This window comes from Phoca vitulina, unplaced genomic scaffold (assembly GCF_004348235.1).
Source record: "Phoca vitulina isolate PV1807 unplaced genomic scaffold, GSC_HSeal_1.0 scaffold6, whole genome shotgun sequence".
NCBI lineage: Eukaryota > Metazoa > Chordata > Mammalia > Carnivora > Phocidae > Phoca > Phoca vitulina.
This window is the reverse complement of record NW_022589709.1, coordinates 67,220,752-67,244,096: the sequence shown is the minus strand read 5'-3', so window position 1 is coordinate 67,244,096 and position 23,345 is coordinate 67,220,752. Positions and strand designations below refer to the sequence as shown.

The window sequence follows — 23,345 nt, the reverse complement described above, 5'->3', positions numbered from 1 at the left end:
GCTTTCTCCTGTGAGGCCTGCCAGGTAAAGCCTTTTAATGGCCTGTGTTCAGTCCTGAAATTTCATAGAGGGTTTTTTTTTTTTTTCTTTTTGGCCAGAAGCTGGACTCCTCAAGTATGAAATCACTTCTCTTCTAAAGACTTGAAACTACTTTCATCTCTTGCAGGAGGTACATTTTTCCTATGTTTGAGTATCTTTGATATCAGGATATCAAAGGTAGTAACAGTCGTGATCTAACAGTAACAAAGGTAGCCAGGTCACAGTTGTGATCTAATTGTGTGAAACCTTCCATTGACACCTTTGGGTAAAATCAAAAGTACCAGCATCAAAAAGTCTTCAGTTTCAGTGTCTTTTCCCCAATGTATATTCTTGCCTCCTGTATTGTAGAATAATTGATTGTGTAAGCATGGACTTATTTCTGGGCTTTCTGTTCCATTCCATTGATCTCTATGTCTTTTTTTTTGTGTCAGTACCACCCTGTTTTGATTACCACACCCCTGCAGTAGATCTTGAAATCTGGGATTGTGATTCCTTCAGCTTTGTTCTTTCTCGAGATTCCTTGGGCTATTTGGGGCCTTTTGTGATTCCTTATGAATTTTAGTATTACTTGTTTTAGTTCCATGAAAAATGCTATTGGTGTTTTGATAGGGATTATATTGAATCTGTAGATTGTTTTGGGTAATGAGGACATTTTAAGAATAGTAATCCTTTCAATCCACGAGCATGGAGTATCTTTCCATTTGTTCATGTCATCTTCAATTTCTTTCATCAGTGTTTTATATTTTTCAGAGTACAGGTCTTTCACCCCCTTGGTTAAGTTTATTCCTAGGCATTTTACTCTTTTTGGTGCAGTTACAAATTGAATTGTTTGATGAGATGTAGCATCCTTTTGTATTGTCTTATCTTCATAAACTACCTATATCACGTCTTGAATTTGGCATTTTATGTCTTTGGCATCTCTATTTTAGACTTTCTTAGCATGTTCTGATGAGATAGATTGACGTATAGGGTATAGAAGAAGAAGAGAATATAATGGGATATTCTCAAGCAGAGAGGCTAATGTCTAATTGATCTTTAATCGTTGTTACCCCATATTTAATTATGAGAGCTTCCCATAATTAAGTAAATTATTTCTCAGCCACCTAAGAAGAGTAAGTTTTCTGTTATTTTTTTTTCTGATGAAAGGCCCTTACCCTATAAAGGTCACACAGGTCTAAAAACACCTATTAAATCTTTCTTGTCTCCCCCCCCTCCCCTCCCACTGATGTTTATTTACCTTTTGTAGGGATTGTTTGAAGATCTAACTATGCCAACCTTTTCTGGAAATGACTTGAAATCTTGCTTAGTACTTTTGGGAAATGTGACATGGCTGAAAATGAAACTTGCCCCATTTGGCTAGCCAACGATCCTGAGGGAGTTGTAAAGAGACTAAACACATGAAAGGACATTTCACCGTACCCTGTGTCAGGACTGCTGTGAGCTGTTGCATAAGCTTTGTCAGAGCAGAACAAATGAATTAAACCATGGGATGTTCTATGAGCTTTTGTAGGATCACCTGGAGCCATTTCCTAAAATCCAACTGCTAAAACTGTCCTGGAATAAGGTCTGGGTATAAGATTCTGATGATACCACAGTGCTACCCCCCTTTAGTCTCATTGTCTTCAGTGCAGTTTGGAAACCAAATCCAAATGGTAGATAGGAGGAGGAAACCAAAGAATCCTGAGGGACCACATAAGGAACGTGGCGAGCGAGGGCCCTTCTGTAACAAGGAGATCAAATCCTGGGACAATGGCCCTGACAGCCTCGCCTGTCATGGACTGAACCAGAGGCTCAGGCATTGGAATCCCATTGGAACAAAATGGACTTTGTCTTCCTTTTTTGTTACCCCCACTTTACTTTTCCCATGTATTTCTCTGTTCTAACCCTCCCCTTAGCCCTGGCTTATTCTGATATGCACCCTTGACTACTGGCCAGACCTACTTTAGAAAGAAATATCACAGATAGATGTAATTAATAAATTTTCTACTTTCTCTCTTGAAATCTGTTTAATTACAGCTGCATAATAAATTACCCCCAAACTGAGTGGCATAAAGCCACATTATTTCACTGTTTCTGTGGGTTAGGAATCTGTGTGTGGCTTAGCTAAGTCCTCTGTTTCTGGGTGTTTAACAAAGCTGTAGTCAAGGTGTCGGCTGGGATGTAGTCATATCAGGGCTTGACTGGGCAAAGATCTGCTACAAAGCTCGCCGAAATTACTGTTCACGGGTTTTAGTTCCTCTCAGGTTGGTTGGACTGAAGGCCTGTTTCTCACAGCCTGTTGATCATGGGCTTCCCTGTGAGTTCTTTGCCATGTGTGCATCTCTGTAGCGCAGTCCACGACATGGCTGCTGGCTTCGTCAGGGCAATCGAGAGGGAAGAGAGTGTGAGGAAGAAGGTAGAATTTAAAAACTTGATCTCAGAAGTGACATCACATCACTTGTGCTGTATGTATTCTGTTAATTAGAAGTGAGTTACTAGTTCTAACTCGAACTCCACAGAGCATTGAATAACATGTGAATAACAAAAGGCAAGATCAGTGGGAGACCTTTTAGAAGCTGTGTACCACAGAATATACATTATTACATAATGGTATAAAATTGAAAACAAGGGTATGGATGTGAATCCTGTTCTGTACTCTTGAGTGTAGTATCACAAATGAAAAATTTATCTTTAATCTTCCATCTGTCCAATTGGAATAGTAGGAACCTTATCTCAGTCATTACTGGGGATCACTCTCACCCAACACATAAACTTAGAGTTGGCTGAGATTTTAGGTCATGAGCACCATCAAAGCCCTGGGCAGGCCCTTCGCATCAAGCTCATGGAGCCTACAAATTCTTAATCTCTCCCCAGTCTGAGGTTGGGTGGGAGCTTTCTTACTCTTAATCTCTGCTGCCCTTCTAGGCACTCCCTCGCCCTTCCCTGAGGTAACTTTTCCATTAATCTGGGCTCTCCCTAAAGACTGGAAGAGTCATGGATTTCAGGTGGACATTTCCAGTTTGTTCACATTCCTAAGTTAAAGAAATAACAGTGATCCTGGTTTCTTGCTTGTAATGGGAAGAAAGGAAAAATAAGAGTGGAATATTAACATCCCAAACTATCCTGTTGGACAACATATAAAGAGAAAAACTTTTTAGACACCATTTAAGTATTTTTCACCAAGCTGTTCATATGGTTATCATCTTAAAATTTCTGTTCGATAGCTCCAATATCTGAGTCATGTCTTAGTTTGGTTCTGCTGACTATGTCTTGACAAATATTGCTCAAATTCCAGTCATGTGTAGAGACTCAGGTAAATGGTTTTTATGCCTGGAAATAGATGTACTTGTTCTGGCAGGCCATCGGTGTATGCAGAGTTGATTTAACTTCGCCAAATTTTGAGCTGGGTTTGGGCTTCAGTGTACCACAGGCTGCAAATTCCTTTAATTGTGGGCTGCTATTACCTTGTGCTTAGGGTGAGGTCTGGGCTGTTCTGCACAGGTCCACCACAGAGGGGTTCTCTCTCTCTCCACGCTCTTGCCTCTCCCCCAGCAGAAGACCGTGGTTGCTGCTTGCTTGGTGCTAGGCTTGTGGCCATCTTAGCATGACCTACGTCGTCCTAGACAAGGCTTGTACTCTTGGGCCTTGGAGGTGAGGCTTTCTCAGCATTTCTGCCTTTCCTACCCTTTGTAGCCAAACTCTGCCTTAGATCTGCAGTTGGTCTTGGGCAAGAGATAGTCTCCTATTTATTCCAGTGGTAGCAGATTTCCAGATCTTAGTGCCAGATCTGGGCCAGAGCTTCTTTCTTGCCCCTCTCTGATGAGTAGAGAGGTTTTGCTTTTACCTCCTCCCCAGTGGCCAGTGGATCTTCTCCTGTGTCCTGGGTGAGAGGATTTCCTGTCCTCTCCCAGAAGCAGCAGGTTTGCTTTTATTCCTCCTACAGAGGCAGTGGAGTTTTGTTTGTGCATTGGTGGTGAGAGGGTTCTTTGTCCTCCGATACTGGTAACTGATTATATCTTGCCATTTGCTTCACTGAGGAGGGGGTGGGGGTGGGTGAGATCCATCTCCCACCCCATCTCCAGTCTTTCTTGTGAACACTCTTGTGGAACACTCTCTGGTAAATAGCTTGTCTGTGCCTGGCTTCTCCAACTATTTGAAAAAGACATGCTAGCCCACACTTGGCCTTAAGGATTCTTTACAAGTCTTGCTGACCTCTTACCTGCTTGTAGGGCAGCCACTTCTTTCTCCTGTCCTTGTTAAAGGTGAAACAATTTGTATGTTCTGTCTCTCCTTGCAGAAACTTGTCCCTCTCTAGAATTCCTTTTATTGGTTGCCTTAGGACTTCAGCTCTTTGATGGGCTCAAGAAAAGTTTTTGTGTCGTAAGGGCTGTTTTTGTTGTTGTTAAGCTGGAAGTTACATTTTCTTGCAGTTTTCTACGTTCTAAGCGGAAGGCTAAATTCAGTTTTCTCTAACATTGAATCAGCAATGATACTTTCCACAAACACAGATATAAGTAATGTCAGAGGCAAAGGTTATATTACAAAAACAAAACACTAAAGTCCCCACTTTAGTGTGGAATCTCACAGAGTGTTTTTTGCCAAAACAAAAGCAGCACCAGCAACACACACCCTGTAATAAGATACATAAATCTGCCAGGAAAGGAACCTTTATCCCAACTTGGTTAATATTTGTTTTTAGTGTCTTCAAGATACTTATTATTTGCATGAATATTTTTCAGTTTTTTAGTTTATCCACCATACAAGATGCTATGTGTGTCAACTGTTTTTCCATTTTTTCAGAATTCCGTAGTAAATTACAGTTTGAGTCCTATGCCCTCTGGCTTTAGCTCTAACTTGCTCAAAGCTGATTTGCTGACATCAAATAAAATAAGCCCACCAATAATAATACAGGCTGTTTGGATCCTATGCTTCTCTAGTACCTAGACCTTTATTTTTTATCTGCTCTTCTGGCCCTTAAAATAAATGCACAGTGTGTGCATATTGTAAATCAGTTCCCATTCCACATTATGACAGGTTCTTTTGGGTAACAAATTTGTTCTTTCTTCCCTTTCCCCTCACATATACTACAGACTTCCAGAAATATATCCTTAGAATTGGAAGAAAAATCCAGAAATTAATCTCATTTATGATAAGAATGATACTTTGATTCAGTAGAATAAGAAATCATGGATGAATGCAAAGCAAATTCCGTATAGAGTAGGTATTTAAATGTATAAAGATTTGGGCGCCTGGGTGGCTCAGTCGTTAAGCGTCTGCCTTCGGCTCAGGTCATGATCCCGGGGTCCTGGGATCGAGTCCCACATCGGGCTCCCTGCTCGGCGGGAAGCCTGCTTCTCCTTCTCCCACTCCCCTGCTTCTGTTCCTTCTCTCACTGTGTCTCTCTCTGTCAAATAAATAAATAAATTCTTTAAAAAAAAAATGTATAAAGATTTAAATGTATAACGAAAAAAATCTCAAAACCTCTCAATTGATACTGTAAATAAAGAAACTATAAAAGAAAATTTGAAGGGTGAAGGGGCTTAAGAGTACACTTATTGTGATGAGTACTTAGTAATGTATAGAATTGGTGAATCATTATTTTGTATACCTGAAACAAATATAACACTGTATGTTAATTATACTGGAATTAAAAAAAGAAAAATTGAAATATTTAATAAAAGTTTCAAATAGAAAAATCAAAATGACTTATATGATAAAATATATTGTTATAAATAGCTAATATCCATAGATGGTGATTGAAGCCTCTAAGGAATGGGATGTAGCAAGAGAAGAGAAGGCCCAGGACAAAACTCCCAAAGGAGTCAATATTTAGTGGATGGGCGGAAGGGAGGTCTCCCAAGACTGAGAAGCAATTAGAGCTTGGAGTGATCAATTCCAAATACTATTAGAGACCAAGTAATGTCTCTCCTTTCACACTTAAAAGCCATCAAGGGCTTTCTTTTATTATTTGAGTAGAACTTATTTAAGGCAATGTGATTAATTATGAGGTAGAATTTGTACAGAGGACTATTTCTTAAATATGTGTGTTTTAAAAATTATACCTGTACAAATCCTACCCCATACTTCTTGAATCAGAATTTCAGGAGGTGGGGCCCTGGCATATACATATATATATATATATTTGGGGGAAAATGTCTTTCACTAATGATTTTGATTACCACCCCTCATTAAGAAGCAAATCTGCAGATGGGACTGGCTATAAAATTTGCAGAGCTTTATGCAAAATGAAAATGTGGGGCCCTTTGTTGAAAAATAATCAAGAATCTCAAGACAGCAGTAGCAAGGTAGTAACCCAAAGGAAGGGATTTTTTAAGAACAGGGCCCTCTGTGATGCATTTATGTAAGTGGCATGCCTTGTCTATAGAAAATGAACAAGTAAGAGATGGAGGGTTGCAAAGTGACTGAAGAAAACGATTCATTTATTTAAAACTAAAATAAAAAGTCTATTACTTTCATGATACAGATTACAGAAAATAAATTTAGACCAAATCTTCTTGGCCTTATGGGATATGCAGAGGACTGACATTCTTCAATATGTGAGATTTTCAACTAGAGGGATCACTGAGTGTTGTGTCTAAGAGTGAGAATGAATTACATTTTTGTGTTTATCAAAAGTGAGGGTGGGGGTGCCTGGGTGGCTCAGTTGGTTAAGCAACTGCCTTCGGCTCAGGTCATGATCCTGGGGTCCCTGGATCGAGTCCCGCATCGGGCTCCCTGCTCGGCGAGGAGCCTGCTTCTCCCTCTGACCCTCCCCCCTCTCATGTACTCTTTCTCTCTCTCATTCTCGCTCTCTCAAATAAATAAATAAATCTTTAAAAAAAAAAAAAGTGAGGGTGGATTTGTAAAGTTGGGAACCACTACTATACAGAATACATAATCTGGATAGGAAAGATTGCTGTTTAGATTTCCAAGACAGACAGCTATATGCATTCGTTGAACTAATATCTATGCAGTAGCCGATATACTGCCAAGTGCCAGTACTCCCAATATACTTTCCAAGTAAACATGGAAAACTTCATCTTTATTGGGGGAATTTACTGTGGTTGCTTTAGTTTGGGGCATAGCATGTTTATCAATGTCTCTGAAAGGGAGGGGTAGGAAGCAGGATTGGGCAGAGGGATAACTGGAACTGAGATGATGCAGGTCCAACAAATCCTAAGAGTTTGCATTTCTAAACAAGCTCCTAGTTAATACTCACGTGGCTGATTCCTAGACTCTACTTTGAAAATCCACATTCTGGCACACATTGACTAGTTCTCAGCTGGTAGTAACGCAATGAGAGAAGAAAGCGTGACTGTTATCTGTATACAGTCTTTTTAAAAATTTATAATGGTTTAGATGTAATGATGTGGAAAAACCATTTGGTATTTGTGAGACATGCTTAGTTATATGAAAATGCAAATAATGTTTTCCATTCATGGGTCTTAAACATTTTTGAAGTTTAATTAATGAGGTAAATTCTTGAAAGGCTTGTAGAGTTTCCCAGAAAGCACAATACTGTATTAGCTCTTGGCATGATAATGTAATGGATCCGTTTGTAAGTGTTCTTGGAAAGTGATATGATTCTATTATATTTCAGAAAAATAGATTTCAAAACCCCACTTTATTGTTTAATTTTATTTTTATTTGTTGTTTTAATTCCCATATAGTTAACATATGGTGTTTTATTAGTTTCAGATGTACAATATAGTGATTTAACAATTCTATACATTACTCAGTGCTCATCATAATAAGTGCACTCTTAATCCCCATCACCTATTTTACCCATCCCCCCCCCACCTCCCTTTTGGTTACCATCAGTTTGTTCTCTATAGTTAAGAGTCTGTTTCTTGGTTTGTCTCTGTCTTCTTTTTTTTTTTTTTTGTCTCCTTTGCTCATTTGTTTTGTTTCTTAAATTCCACATTTGAGTGAGATCATATGGTATTTGTCTTTCTCTGACTGGCTTATTTCACTTAGCTTTATACTCTCTAGTTCCATCCATGTTGTTGCAAATGGCCAATTTCATTCTTTTATGGCTGAATAGTATTCCATTGTGTGTGTGTGTGTGTGTGTGTGTGTGTGTGTGTGTGTGTGTGTCACATCTTTTTTATCCATTCATCTATCAATGGATGCTTGGGCTGCTTCCATAGTTTGGCTATTGTAAATAATATGGCAATAAATACGGAAGTGCATGTATCCCTTTGAATTTGTGTTTTTATATTTTTTAGGTAAATACTGAGTAGTAAATACTGGATCATAGGGTAATTCCATTTTTAACTTTCTGAGGAACCTCCATACTCTTTTCCACAGTGGCTGCACCAGTTTGCACTCCCACCAAGAGTATATGAGGATTCCTATTTCTCCACATCCTCTCCAACACTTGTTTTTTCTTGTGTTTTTGATTTTAGCCATTCTGACAGGGGTGATGTAATATCTCATTGTAGTTTTGGTTTGCATTTCCTGATGATGAGTGATACTTAGCATCTTTTCATGTGTCTGTTGGCCATGTGGATGTCTTCTTTGGAGAAATATCTGTTCATTTCTCTTTTTTTTTAAAGATGTTATTTATTTGAGAGAGCAAGGGAGAGAGCATGAGCAGGGAGAGGGGCAGAGGGCAGGGGAGAACTTCCCCCTGAGCAGGGAGCCCAACAGGCATCTCGACCCCAGGACCCTGGGATCAGGACCTGAGCTAAAGGCAGATGCTTAACAGACTGAGCCAGCCTTTCTGCCCATTTTTTAATTGGATTACATTCTTTTTAGGTGTTGAGTATTGTAAGTTCTTTATATATTTTGGATAATAACCCTTTATCGAGATATCATTTGCAAATATCTTCTCCCATTCAGTGGGTTGTCTTTGAATTTTGTTGATTGTTTCTTTTGCTGTGCAGAAGGGTTTTATTTTGATGAAGTCCCAATAATTTATTTTTGCTTTTGTTTTCCTTGCCTCAGGAGACATATGTGGAAAAAAGTTGATACAACTGATGTCAGAGAAATTACTGCTTGTGCTCTTTTCTAGGATTTTTATGGTTTCATGTCTTATATTTAGGTCCTTAATCCATTTTAATTTCTTTTTGTATATGGTGTAAGAAAGTGGTTCAGTTTCATTGTTTTGCATGTAGTTGTCCAGTTCTCCCAACACCATTTATTGAAGAGGCTGTCTTTTTCCCATTGCATATTCTTGCCTCCTTTGTCAAAGATTAATTGACCATATGAACGTGAGTTTATTTCTGAGCTTTCTATTCTATTCCATTGATCTATATGCATACTTTTGTGCCAATAACAAAATATTTTGATTACTACAGTTTTGTATATGTGCTGCCGAAGCGAGCACTGATTACTACAGTTTTGTACTATAACTTGAAATCTGGAATTGCAGTGCCTCCAGCTTTGTTTTTCTTTTCAAGATTGTTTTGACTATTTAGGGTCTTTTGTGGTTCTATACAAATTTTAGGATTGTTTGTTCTAGTTCTGTAAAAAATGTTGGTATTTTGACAGGGATTGCATTAAATGTGTAGATTGCTTTGGGTAGTATAGACATTTTAACAATATTTATTCTTCCATCCATAATCACGAAATATCTTTCCATTTGTGTTGTCAGTATCTTTCATTAATGTTTTATAGTTCTCAGAGTACAGGTCTTTCACTTCCTTGGTTAAGCTTATTCCTAGGTATTTTTAAAAAATCTTTGGGGCAGGTATAAATGGGATTGCTTTCTTAGTTTCTCTTTCTCTTGCTTCATTATTAGTATATAAAAATGCTATGGGTTTCCATACATTGATTTTGTATCCTGCAACCTTACTAAGTTCATTTATCAGTTCTAGTAGTTTTTTGGAGGAATCTTTAGGGTTTTTGTATATAATAACATATCATCTGCAAATGGTGAAAGTTTTACTTCTTTCTTTCTAATTTGGATGCTTTTATTTCTTTTTATTGTCTGATTGCTCTGGCTAGGACTTCCAGTACTATGTTAAATAATAGTGGTGACAGTGGACATCCTGGGATTGTTCTTGACCTTAGGGGAAAAGCTTTCAGTTTTCCCCCAGTGAATATGATATCAGTTGTGGGTTTTTCATCTATGGCTTTTATTATGTTGAGGTATGTTCCCTCTATCCCTGTTTTGTTGAGGGTTTTATCATGAATGGATGTTGTACTTTGTCAAATGCTTTTTCTGCATCTGTTGAAAAGGTCATATGGTTTTTATCATTCCTCTTATAGATGTCATGTATCACATTGATTGACTTGTGAATATTGAACCACCCTTTAACCCTGGAATACATTATTGTAAAATATTTTATTTATTTATCTGAGCGAGAACAAGAGAGAGCATGAGCGGGGGGAGGGGCAGAGGGAGAGAGAGAAGCAGATTACCTGCTGAGCAGGGAGCCTGACACAGGGCTCCATCCCAGGACCCTGGGATCACAACCTGAGCCCAAGGCAGACCCTTAACTGACTGAGCCACCCCAACACCCCTAGCTGGGAATTTTTTGATACTAATTTAATTTCATTTCTTGTAATAGGAGTGTTGAAATTTTCTATTTCTTCCTGATTTATTTTGGGAGGTTATATGTTTCTAGGAATTTATTTCTATTTATTTATCAGTTTGTTGCTATGTAACTTTTCATAATCTCATAATTTTTTGTATTTTCTGTGGTGTCGGTTGTTATTTCTCCTCTTTCATTTCTGATTTTATTTATTTGATTCCTCTCTTTTTTGATGAGTCTGGGTAAAGGTTTATTGGTTTTGTTGATATTTTCAAGGAACCAGCTCCTGGTTTCATTGATATGTTCTACTATATTTTTAGTTTCTATTTTGTTTCTGTCTGCTCTAATCTTTATTATTTCCCTCTTTCTACTGGTTGTGGGTTTTGTTAGTTGTTCTTTTTCTAATTCCTTTAGATGTAGGTGAGATTATTTACTTGGGATTTTTCTTGATTCTTGAGGTAGGCCTGTATTGCTATAAACTTCCCTCTTAGATCGGCTTCAGCTGTATCCAAAAGATTTTGGACCATTGTGTTTTCATTTTCATTTGTCTCCATGGAATTTTTTATTTCTTGGTTGACCCATTCATTGTTTACTAGCACTTTATTTAAACTGTATGCATTTGTGTGATTTGCAGATTTTTTTCTTGGGGTTGTTTTTGTTTCATAGTGTTGTGATCAGAAAAGATGCATAGTATGACTTCAGCCTTTTTGAATTTGTTGAGACTTGGCTTGTGGCCTAATATGGGATCTTTTCTAGAGAATGTTCCTTGTGCACTTGAAAAGAATGTGTGTACGGCTGTTTTAGGATGGAATGTTCTGAATATATCTCTTAGATTCATCTGGTCCAGTATATCATTCAAAGCCACTGTTTCCTTGTCAATTTTCTATTTGGATGATCTGTCCATTGATGTAAGTGGGGTGTTGAAGTCCCCTACTGTTTTTGTATTACTATTATTTCCTTTATGTTTGTTATTAACTGTTTTATGTATTTGGGTGTTCCCATGTTGGGTGCATAAATATTTACAGTTGTTATATCTTCTTGTTGGATTGTACTGTTTATGATTACATAGTGTCCTTCTTTGCCCCTTGTTACAGCCTTTGTTTTAAAGTCTGTTTTGTCCAGGGGCACCTGGGTGGCTCAGTCGGTTAAGCGGCTGCCTCCAGCTCAGGTCATGATCCCAGGGTCCTGGGATCGAGCCCCATGTCGGGCTCCCTGCTCAGGGAGATCCTGCTTCTCCCTCTCACTCTCCCTCTGCCTGCTGCTCTTCCTACTTGTGCTCTCTCTGTGTCTCTCTGTCAAATAAATAAATAAAATCTTTAAAAATAAAAAAAAAAGTCTGTTTTGTCCAATATAAGTATTGCTCCTCTGGTTTTCTTTTAACATGATAATTTGCATGATAAATATTTCTCCATCCCTTCACTTTCAGTCTGCATGTTTCTTTAGGGTGAAATGAGTCTCTTGTAGGCAGTATATAGATGGGTCTTTTTTTTTATTATTCATTCTGTCACCCTTTGTCTTTTGGTTGGAGCTTTTAGTCCATTTACATTCAAAGTAATTATTGATATGTATGTATTTATTGACATTTTGTTACTTGTTTTTGGTATTTTTTTTGTAGTTCCTCTCTATTCCTTTTTTCCCTGCTGTCTTCTCATGATTAGTTGGCTTTCTTTAGTGAAATACTTGGATTCTTTATTCCCTCTTTTTTTCGTATCTATTACTTTTTTTTTTATTTGTGGTTACCATTTGGTTTATATATAACATCTTTTGCATGTAGCAGTGTATATTAAGCTGTTGGTTGCTTAATCTTTAATACATTCTTTACTCTTCTCCCCTCCACATTTCAGATATTTGATTATCATATTTTATGTCCTTTTACTTTGTGTTTCTCTCGACTGATGTTTACAGATAGGATTAATTTTTGCTTTTGTGCTTCCTATATTTACTACTCTTACTATGGTTTTTGTTTTCCACTCACAGAAACCCCCTTAATATATCTTGTAGGGCTGGTTTAGTGTCAAAAACCCCCCTTTAAAGTGTCTCATTCACATCATTGTTCCTATGGAGGTGTGATTGTGTGCACAATGGTTTTGGAGTTTTACTGTAGGTTTACTTTGTTAAATCAGTGGAGTTACATCCCATTCCTTCATTAGCCTATTCAAATCCCAAGTCCTGGAAGTGGGATCATTGCTTTTTGCAGGTATAGAGTTAGAGTTAAGAACTGTAGAACAGGGGTGCCTGGGTGGCACAGTTGTTAAGCATCCATCTCTTGGTTCCGACTCACATTGTGATCTCAGGGTCATGAGATCAAGTCCTGTGTCAGGGTCTGCGCTCAGTGTGGCATCTACGTGAGGTTCTCTCTTCCTCTCCCTCTGCCCCAACCACTTAGGCTCTCTCTCTCTCTAAAATAAATAAATAAGTCTTAAAAAAAAGAACTATAGAAGGCATAACTATGCAATTTAGAAATTTATTTTTTTGGGACGCCTGGGTGGCTCAGTTGGTTAAGCGTCTGCCTTCGGCTCAGTCATTATCCCAGAGTCCTGGGATTGCATCCGTCTGCATCAGGCTTCCCGCTCAGCAGGGAGCCTGCTTCTCCCTCTGCCTGCCACTCCTCCTCCTGCTTGTGCTTTCTCTCTCTCTCTGACAAATAAATAAATAAAATCTTTTAAAAATTTTTATTTTTTTGAAAATCAGAATTTGTTAATCTAAAGGAGTGTTAATTCCTCAGGGTGTCAGTTTACAAGATCACCGAAGTATTTCAATAATATTGTAATTGCTCAAAATTCAGTAGTAATTCCGGCTACTTTTTTGGATATCCACCTCAACTGGCCTTTCTCAGCTGGAGTTCTGTGAGAGAATTAAGCTTAATGCCCTAAAGGCATCCATTGTATGTAATGCTATATTGTGCATCTTGTAAATGAACTTCTCTATCTGGATTGGTCCTAATTATGTTCCATTCTTTGTGAAATGGAATAGTCATTTAAATTCTGGTTTGTAGTTCAGATGAGGAGCCTAGATGAGAAAGGCTGCCAGAGATTCTTCTAGTTTTAATAGAATTAATTTGCAGATTGCTGTGTAATTATCTCCTGTTATAATTATTAAAACAGGAAGAGGGAGGGAGTCAAGAGTTAAGGAAACAATAATGAAAACAGAAATCTTCCTTTGATCTGTGCCAGGAACATATTCCTTGATTGTTATATTATAGTTATTTTCTCTTGAAATAATAAAGAGCTGAAGTCTTCAGATGAGTGCCACAGAAATCTGAGGATGTTTTTCACTAGTGCTCATTCTTCAGCCATGTAGGATCCTGGATGTCACTCAGTTATCCTTGTCCTCAGCAGGATCTGGTCCCTACTGTGCTCTTCTCATGAGATAAATGAGATCCTTAGATCCTTTTCTTAGCAGATAGCCATTTCTCCTATTTTAGTGGAGGAGATTGAGGCTGTCCGGTGGAGAGGACTTCAGTCTACAGATACATCCATTCAAGCCCATTCTTAATTCTGGGATGACAAATAAACACATACACTCTCTTCTACCTTGCATCCCACCAATGTGCCTTTTGTCACAGTGTTCATTTCAGAATTAAGCTTCTTTCAGGAGACATGCTGTTTCCTCACTTCCTATGCACCCCTCCTGTTGTATCCACCTCCTGCTGCCAAAACCTCATTGTAGCTAGCTCCAAGAAGATGCTTCAGAAAGAAAATACATTCATTTTAACAAAATGTATGATGAATAATTTGGATGATTTTAGTATTAGGTGAAGGTATAGGCTCCTCATATCAACAAGAAAATAGACAAAAACTTCAGGGAAAATAAAAAGCTCTAGTAGAAAGTCATTGTACAAGTAGGAGGAATAAATGTGGCATGATTTTGAGGAATAGAGTTTAGGAAAAGATAATCCAGTTGACTTTGATTTTTGAAATATACTCAGTCTAGCAAGACAATTTGAGGGGCATGGGATTCCATTTCTTTTTCTATCTGTGCAAAACACTACTTGATTCTGCTGTGATTACCAATTATATAGTCATAATATTGGAAATGCTCTTTATTAATGTTTAAGTTTTAGAATCAAGGTATAGGAAAAGCATGCATGACCTGATTAAAATAATGGAAAATTTACAAACTTGGAGAGTATAAAAGTATAGCTGAAGATTTTCAGAAGAGGAGTAAGGGTGGAGAGAGGTAGAGGCAAGGCTGGATTAAAACTAGAGTAGCTACAGTCCAATAAATATAATGCAAGCCTCATTTTAAAAAGTAAAAAAAAGTAGGGGCATCTGGGTGGCTCAGTTGGTTAAGGGTCCAAGTCCTGATCTCAGTTCAGGTCTTGATCTCAGGGTTGTGAGTTCAAGCCCCACACTGGGCTCCATGACGGGGGTGGAGCCTACTTAAAAAAAGAAGTAAAAAAAAAAAAGTAAAATTATAATATATTTAACCCAATGTATTTAAAGTGTTATTTCAACAGGTAATCAATAGAAAAATTATTAATAAGAATATTACTTTCTTTGTGTATTAAGCCTTCAAAACCTGGTGTGTATAGTACACTTCCAGCACATGTCAGTTTGGAATTGCACTTTGCTTGCTCAGTAGCCACCTGTAGCTAGTGGCTACCATATTGGACCTACCCCAGTCCTTGGCACATAGGACATACTAATAGATGTTTGGAGACTGAAGGAATTGAGCAATTGGCATATAAGATACTGAGACCTAATCCAAGGCAGAAGGACTACAAGACCTACCCTGTGGAAGGATGTGAATGGTGCTTAGTAGAGCTATGCTTATTTCAGTCTTTGGACCATTTGATATTCTCTCTTTTTCCAACTTCTCCCCTGATGTGAATATATAGTCTGGGGCCTGAAACCATCAATGTTGTATTTATAAAAGAAAACTTGGTTGCTTTCTTTTCAGTGTGCCTTTTCATTGGTAACATTTCCCAACTGTTACCTTTTCTTTCCTAATCAGTTTACACTTTGAAATGACTCATTTGTTTAGTAACTACCATTTTATTTCCACCTCCTTCTATTTTCTTAAAAACAAGTTACTCCCCAGCATCATTGTTATATTGGGGATCATTTGGTTGCAAGGAACAAAAATGTATTGAAATGTAACTTGGTAGCAGATTATTGGAGTGCCATGGCAGGTAATGTCATGGACATCCACAGGCAGAGAATGCACCAGAGTCTCATGTGTTCCACACAAACAGCTGGGAAGTCAGGTACTGAACTTTCCTCACACAAACTCTCCCCTTTGCTTATCTCTTTGCTTTGCTTCACTGTCTTCTTAACCTTCTCTCTTTTCTTGCATGTCTAGAACATATCTGCCAGCACTCATGACTCCTGAGAGCCTCATTGTCTACCACAGTCTAGCCTCATCTAGTCTAGTCATTTCCATATTCCTAGATGAAAGTCAATTTCTAGTCATTTCCATATTCCTAGATGAAAGAATTTGATGGGTCAGCTTTGCCTGTGAATTTCATGTAATTTGGGATAGAGGAGTATGTTAGTTTCCTTGGGCTATCTAATAAATTACCACAAACTTGGTGACTAAAAACTAGCATTTGTTTTCCCACAGTTCTGGAATTCCAAAGTCCAAAATCAAGGTGTCAGTGGGCTTGGTTCCTTCTGGAGGCCCTGAGGGAGAACCTGTACCATGCCTCTCTCCTTGCTTCTGGTGGCTTGGCAGGCTTAGGCTTCCTTGACTTGCAGACACATCATTCTGATCTCTGATTTCCTAGTCACAAAGCTTTCTCCTGTGTCTCTCTGTGTTTTCTGTCTCTTATAAAGACACTGGTCATTGGCTTTAGGATCTACCTTAATCCAGAATGATCACATCTAGAGATCTGTACCTTAATTACATCTGCAAAGACCCTTATTCCAAATAAGGTCATATTCTGAGGTTCTGGTTGGATACATCTTGTGGGGGTCCAACATTCAACCTACTTCAGGAGGTATAGTGAAGGGATACCAGTATGTCTTCTAGACCCCATTCCAGGTGCCAGCAAATGTCTGGCTGTTACACATTTCTCTACCAGGAATGTTTATAATTTTATAAGTACTGTGTTCCACTTAAAAGTCCCTTTTTCTTATTTATTTTCTGGGATCCACTTCCCTTAGGGTAGAATTAATGGCTCCCTTTTGTCATTTTCTGTTGCACTTTATACATGCCTCTTTGGCACCCCTTGCCATATTGGTTTATAACATTGTGTTTACATGTCTCTTTTCCCACTTAGTTGTGAACTTTTTCTGAGGGGTCCTCTGCCTTTCTTAGCTTTGTTTCCACAGTGCCAAGCACAGGACCTGATGGCGAATTATGTTTGTGGAATTGGGTTGACATGCTGGAGTGCATGGATCGAGTCTCTTCTCCAACCTCAGTGTTACTTTATTCAAGCATATTAATGATCTGTTCTAGTCACTTCTTTGTGATATTGTGCTCTGTTGTGTTCTGCTACATGCTCAGATCTGCCCATGTCTTCCTCTCATGTGGCCACCACATACTTAAACCCTTGTCATCATACTTCTGCTGCCATAATGTCAATGGGCCTGCAGATTCAAGTTACTCTCCTGCCTCAGTTCACATTGATCTTCCCTGTTACACAGATGTTATTTGTGGTCATTGTGTTGTATAAAGTCACTGACAATACTAAAATATCGAATAAGGAAGGAACTGCTCTCCCTAGGGGAAATAACACGGTTGAGTTCCTGCAAACCTCTGGTTACAATGCTTTCATCAGTTGATCAATATATAACCTTGCTCTATGTGTGTTTTGGCTTAAAAATACTTTATTTAATATATATAGTTGATGCATTAACCTTGAACTTAGAACCAATAGAGGTGTAATTCATGCCTAAATGAAACTTACTTAATAGGTATTTTCTCTGTAAGGCACATCACTTCTTCCACTGGGGAACACTAGCCAGTGCTTTAGTGCTGTTCTTAGGGGCCATTTTAAACAACAAAACCACCTACAAAAATTTAGAAAACATGGCTCTAAATAGATCATGAAAAGAACTTTTGCGTGCAGGTGACTCTGGGTTTTCACCAATGTATATGTTTGCAAATGACTGTGAAAGCACCTAGAGTATTGATTTTGGGAGTACAAATTAAATTTTAGAGAATAGGTGGATTTGCAAACACAGAATCCATGAATAATGACGATAGACTGTGCCCACCTGGTTTCTCAAATTCCTGAGCCATTATGAGACACAATTCTTGTTGGCGTCTCTCTTAGGCATTTTTAGCTTTCAGTTTTCTCATTTTCACCAACTCAGTTACCATTTGATTCACTTCTCATTTTCCAAAAACTTGTTGACGTCTTTCATTCCATGTGTTACTGTCTCTGCTCCCATTTGTTTTGTCTTGTGGCTCTATACCTTTCCTGTAATTTTTGTGGAGTTTCCTGAGAGATTACAGATAAATATCTATGTTTAATCAACAAATTCTTAACCAGAATTTTATTTCATACACAACACCTTTAGTCAAGTGTGACACATATAATAGGTTTACTAAATACTGGTTGAACAAATTAAAGAAGTGCTATTTTTATGCACAAGTGTAGCTCTGCTAGATAATACCTTACAATAGGGTTTTTAATATCTCATAATCTACTAGTTAAGAGACTACCTCTCGGGGCGCCTGGGTGGCTCAGTCGTTAAGCATCTGCCTTCGGCTCAGGTCATGATCCCAGGGTCCTGGGATCGAGCCCCACATTGGGCTCCAGCCCCACATTGGGCTCCCTGCTCAGCGGGGAGCCTGCTTCTCCCTCTCCCGCTCCCCCTGCTTGTGTTCCCTCTCGCTGTGTCTCTCTCTGTCAAATAAATAAATAAAATCTTAAAAAATTAAAAAAAAAAAAAAGAGACTACCTCTCTTTCTCCTTACTTCTGCTAAACTTTTTTACTTAGTGGAACATTGCCTGAAGAAGGTGAGGGCATGGGTTTAAAATAAAACATGAGTTTGGAAAACGTATCTTGTTTTAGAACATTTCTGAGGTGCCTGGGTGGCTGAGTCAGTTGGGCATCCGACTCTTGGTTTCATGGTCTCAGGGTCCTGGGATCGAGCTCTGTGTTGAGCTCAGAGCTCAGAACCGAGTCTCCTTGTCCCTCTCCCTCCCCCTCTGCAACTCTCTCCCACTCGCATGCATTCTCTCTCTCTCAAATAAAATCTTTAAAAAAACCAAAAAACCCTTATGTTTCTTTACCTTTGCATCATAATCTCTTCCTTAGTCTGTTTATGTCCTTTATGATTTTGTTCATTGTAAAAGAATGTAGAATTATAGTGCTCACGGGAATCCCAGAAATCATGTAATTTAAACTTTCGATTTGTAGGAAACTGAGGGTCAGACTGCCTTGGCTCCTTTCTTGGCTCCACCACTAACGTTGGACAGGTTTCTCAATTGTTTTGGCCTTGGTTTCTTCCTCTGTAAAATGGGAATAAAAATACTATCAGTGTTTTAGGATTGTTGTGAAGATCCAAGGAGATAATTAAAGTTCCTAGTACAGTGCCTGACACACCGTAAGAGCTCCACATATTATTAATCATCATTATCATAATAAACTGCTAAATAAGAAGCTTAGGGAAATAAGTGGCTTAGTTTGGGCTTTACACATAAAGAAGAATTATAAACCTCTTTTCCAAGTTAGCTACTATTATTTTCTTCCCTTCATCTCCTTCTTCATTTAAAGCTAATCACATGATTACATATTTCTCTTTTCCAGTTAAAGATATTCTCAGCATTTCATCCATTACCACATTTGTAAGGAATTCCTGAATAGAAAATTTAAAATTTAGTTGTTCCTTTTAATTGTTTATGACACTTTCCGATGGTATTTTTCCTGTAAAGTTGAGTAGTCTCACAGAAGCCAGTTCTTTCCAGTTACCATAATGCACCTCACTTCCCAGCATAAATGGGTTGAGTGCCACCCTGGCTTGGGTTTTGCTTAAAAGCAAAGAGAAATCTCCCAGACAACCAGAGAGGAAATATTCACACATCTCTATGTAGATAAATTTCAAAATCCCCTCTCTGCCTTGACTTGTGCTGTAGGGGACAGAATACCTTTGATGGGGAGCTTTTGAACCAGCAGGACATCTGGACACCACAGGAAGGTGAGTGCTACGTTCCTTTAGAGGGGTCTGAGAACTCAAGCCCTTGCAAATTAGGCCTTTTTTTCTATTATGTGAGGGTCTTTTTCTGCTTTCTTCAGTGAAATTATGGGTCAGGACCCACCACGTGAATTACTCCTTAGTTAGACTGGTCTTTGCTAATTATAGGGTATCTAATCTTTTGGAGTTAATATTTTAAACTGTTGGGGTAAGGGTGGGGAATTATGGGGGTCAAAGTTCAGGGGATGGTGAAAATATGTGAATATATATAATGAATATCTTTCTGGAAACTCTAGAGAAAATTAGATCTAGGAGCTTCAAAAGAAGATCCTTTTTGTGTACTGGTGTTTTGTGGCAGGAGGGCTGAGGGACAGTAAATCGCTAAAAGCTACTGTTTGATTTTGGTAGAAAGAGTCTAGGCTTTGGAATAAGACAGTCATGGGTTTGAATCCCAGCTATGCCAAAAATGATTTTTGGACTGGTTACATAATATCTCTGAGCCTCAACTTCCATATTTGTAAAGTGGAGATAATACAAGTCCACAGGGATTTTTAGAAGGGCAAGCTACGGGGCACCTGGGTGGTGCAGTCGGTTAAGGTCTGCCTTCAGCTCAGGTCAGGATCCCAGGGTCCTGGGATCAAGCCTGCTTCTCCCTCTCCCCCTGCCCCTCTCCCTTGCTTGTGTGCTCTCTCTCTCTCAAATAAATAAAAATCTATTTTTTTAAAAAGGGCAAGGTATCGTTTTTATAATGTGATCAGCACTTTGTAGACTCTCACTATCACATCATGATTATGCTTTTGCCTGTCCTGCTGCTGGCATCTCAAAATGTTCTTTGTGTGAAGGCATCCTGCACCTCAAGGGGGTTTCATAGACTTTGAAACTGAATGTGGTTCTTTGACATCTTTTTTAATTTATATATAATTACATATAACATTATATTAGTTTCAGGTGTACACCTTAATGATTTGATATTTGTATATATTGTGAAATAATCACCACAATAAGTCTAGTTAACTTCCATTACCATACATAGTTAAGGAATGTAGTGGGACTTAATGAGGCTGGGCAACTTGCTGCTTGCTTCCTCCTTCCCATCAGTAGAGTTTACACGTTCTTAATTAAATTTATGGCCAGAGTGCTGTACCTAGAATTTATTCCTTCTTTGCCCATCCTTTAAAAACCCGATTCCATGCTATGCACGTTTCCTGGCACAGAATGGGTATCAATATACGTTAGTTAGGTGAATGTATGGATGAATGAATGAATGAATGAATGAAAGTAGGACCAGCCCTGGGAAAAATCACATAGTGGTACATTTTTGTACAAGTTATTCAGATGAAACTTTGCATCTAGGATGCAGGCTTGAGTGGGAATTACTGAACTGCCAAAGGACAGCTTGTGTGTGTTGGGGTGGGGGGAGTGGGTGGGTGTAATGGGGGACTGCTACAGAGTAGAACACCCACGCTATTTCTTTTGCTTTGGTCTATGCGACAGGATGTGGGAAGGCAGGGATAATTTAACATGCTAACATTTTTAGCAGAAACTGGCAGAGGAAGCATCTTCTCCTTTGTTTCCTGCTTCTTGTCTCGTCCCCAGGCACTGTGCATAGCCAGCAGTAATTGCTTGGATGTGTTTTCAGTCCTTCTCATAACAGTAGCTACTACTGGGTTTACACCTTTAAAGATAAGATACCACAGGTTACTTAAGTGGCATCACTATATATTCTAAGAGTCCTTTAGTCCAATGTGGAATGTTCATAGCGTTGTTTGAGAATTCTGGGTCTCCATTAAATACTGTATTCAAATGAGGTCCCACTAATGAGAAACTGTATATTTCTAGGAAGTGACCTTTTATTGAAGACAGTTGTTCAAAGCATTTAGAAGTTAGGGCTGATGACCTGGGGAATGCAGAATATGGTTTTGATTTTCTCCAGAGCGTGGCATAATCTTTTTTTTTTAATTAATTTATTTTTTTTTGATGTAGTGTTCCATGATTCATTGTTTGTGTATAACACCCAGTGCTCCATTAAATATGTGCCCTCTATAATACCCATCACCAGGCTAACCCATCCCCCCCACCCCCTCCCCTCTAGAACTCTCAGTTTGTTTCTCAGGGTCCACAGTCTCTCATGGTTCATCTCCCTCTTCGAATCCCCCCCCATCATTTTTCCCTTCCTACTATCTTCTTCTTCTTCTTCTTTTTTAAACATATAATGTATTATTTGTTTCAGAGGTACAGGACTGTGATTCATCAGTCTTACACAATTCACAGCACTCACCATAGCACATACCCTCCCCAGTGTCTATCACACAGCCACCCCATCCCTCCCACCCCCCACCACTCCAGCAACCCTCAGTTTGTTTCCTGAGATTAAGAATTCCTCATATCAGTGAGGTCATATGATACATGTCTTTCTCTGATTGACTTATTTCGCTTAGCATAATACCCTCTAGTTGCATCCATGTTGTTGCAAATGGCAAGATTTCGTTTTTTTTGATGGCTGCATAATATTCCACTGTGTATATATATATATATATATATACCACCGCTTCTTTATACATTCATCTGTTGATGGACGTCTTGGCTCTTTCCATAGTTTGGCTATTGTGGACATTGCGAGCATGGCATAATCTTTGTGAATTTCCTAGGACCCAGAGTCTTGCTACACCTCAGAATTGCTCAGCTTTAGGGAGGGTGAGTTACCTCATTTAGACTCCAAGAGACTGATAGGGTTTTTCTTTTTTTTTTGAACATGAATTTTCACAAAATTATTCTTGTGCCTACGTTCAGATAATTGTTGAGAAAAGGTAGCCTAAAAAAAAAAAAAGCAATACATGAATATGTCTTCACTTAAGTACATGCTCTCAAGCGAGTTTTAAAAAAAAAAAAGTGGAATTAGGGTCTCCAGAGCTTTAGGAGTCCATCCTCACTGTAGGTAGCAGTCAAATTCTGATGAGGCTGATGTGCGATACCAATCACATCTTTCTCGTGAACTGTCCCAGTTCTCTGCAGTTTGCCAGTTGACTGTGTTAATACGGTAGAGCACAAAGTCCTCCCCTACACAGTAGATCCATTCACACGGGGAGGGAGGGTGCAGCAAAGAAAATCACCACCACCTCTCTTACCAGAGCTGAAGCTTCTGACAGTCTGACCTTGCATGGTCATGATGACCACTCTATTTCATCTGTTGCACACCACAAAGTGCTCTGGGTTTTTAGGAACCAGGATCACACTGTTGACCATGATATCTGTCCCTGCAGAGCTGCCCAGGGATTTAAAGGTATTTGAACATTCTGTAGTCTTCATATTCCAGATCTTTACAGTGCCATCAGAGGATGCACTAATATAAGGTCCATCTTGTGTAAAAGTTGCTTCATTAACAAAGGAGGGATGGTCGCAAAATTCCTTCAGGGTTTTCCCAGATTTTAAACCATGAATTCTAATTGTCTCATTAGAAGAGGCACTAAGAATATGACTACTGTCCAGAGAACAGGTGACACCTTTACTGTGCTCAAAGGGAGTGGGGGGATTCTTGTCTTTAAAGATTTATTTTAGAAAGAGAGAACGAGAGAGAGAACGAGAGTGAGCATGAGTGGGGGAAGGGGCAGAGGGAGAGAATCCTCAAGGAGATTCCCTGCTGAGCATGGAGCCCGACTTAGGGTTCCCTCTCACAACCCTGAGATCAGTACCAGAGCCGAAACTAAGAGTTGGTTGTGCAACAGCCTGAGCCACCCAGGTGCCCCAAGGGTAGTCTGT

The 23,345-nt window shown here is 38.9% G+C and overlaps 1 protein-coding gene across 1 annotated transcript in view; it reads left to right on the top strand.

Annotated features, from left to right (window-relative positions):
• Window positions 1-2,380: 2,380 nt before the first annotated feature.
• The window catches only part of IL31RA (interleukin 31 receptor A), a 72,195-nt gene continuing 51,230 nt past the window's right edge, over window positions 2,381-23,345 (top strand). The window contains exon 1 of the mRNA XM_032403556.1: window positions 2,381-2,434. Coding sequence (XP_032259447.1) covers window positions 2,381-2,434 — 54 coding nt within the window. The remainder of the gene's footprint in view (window positions 2,435-23,345) is intronic.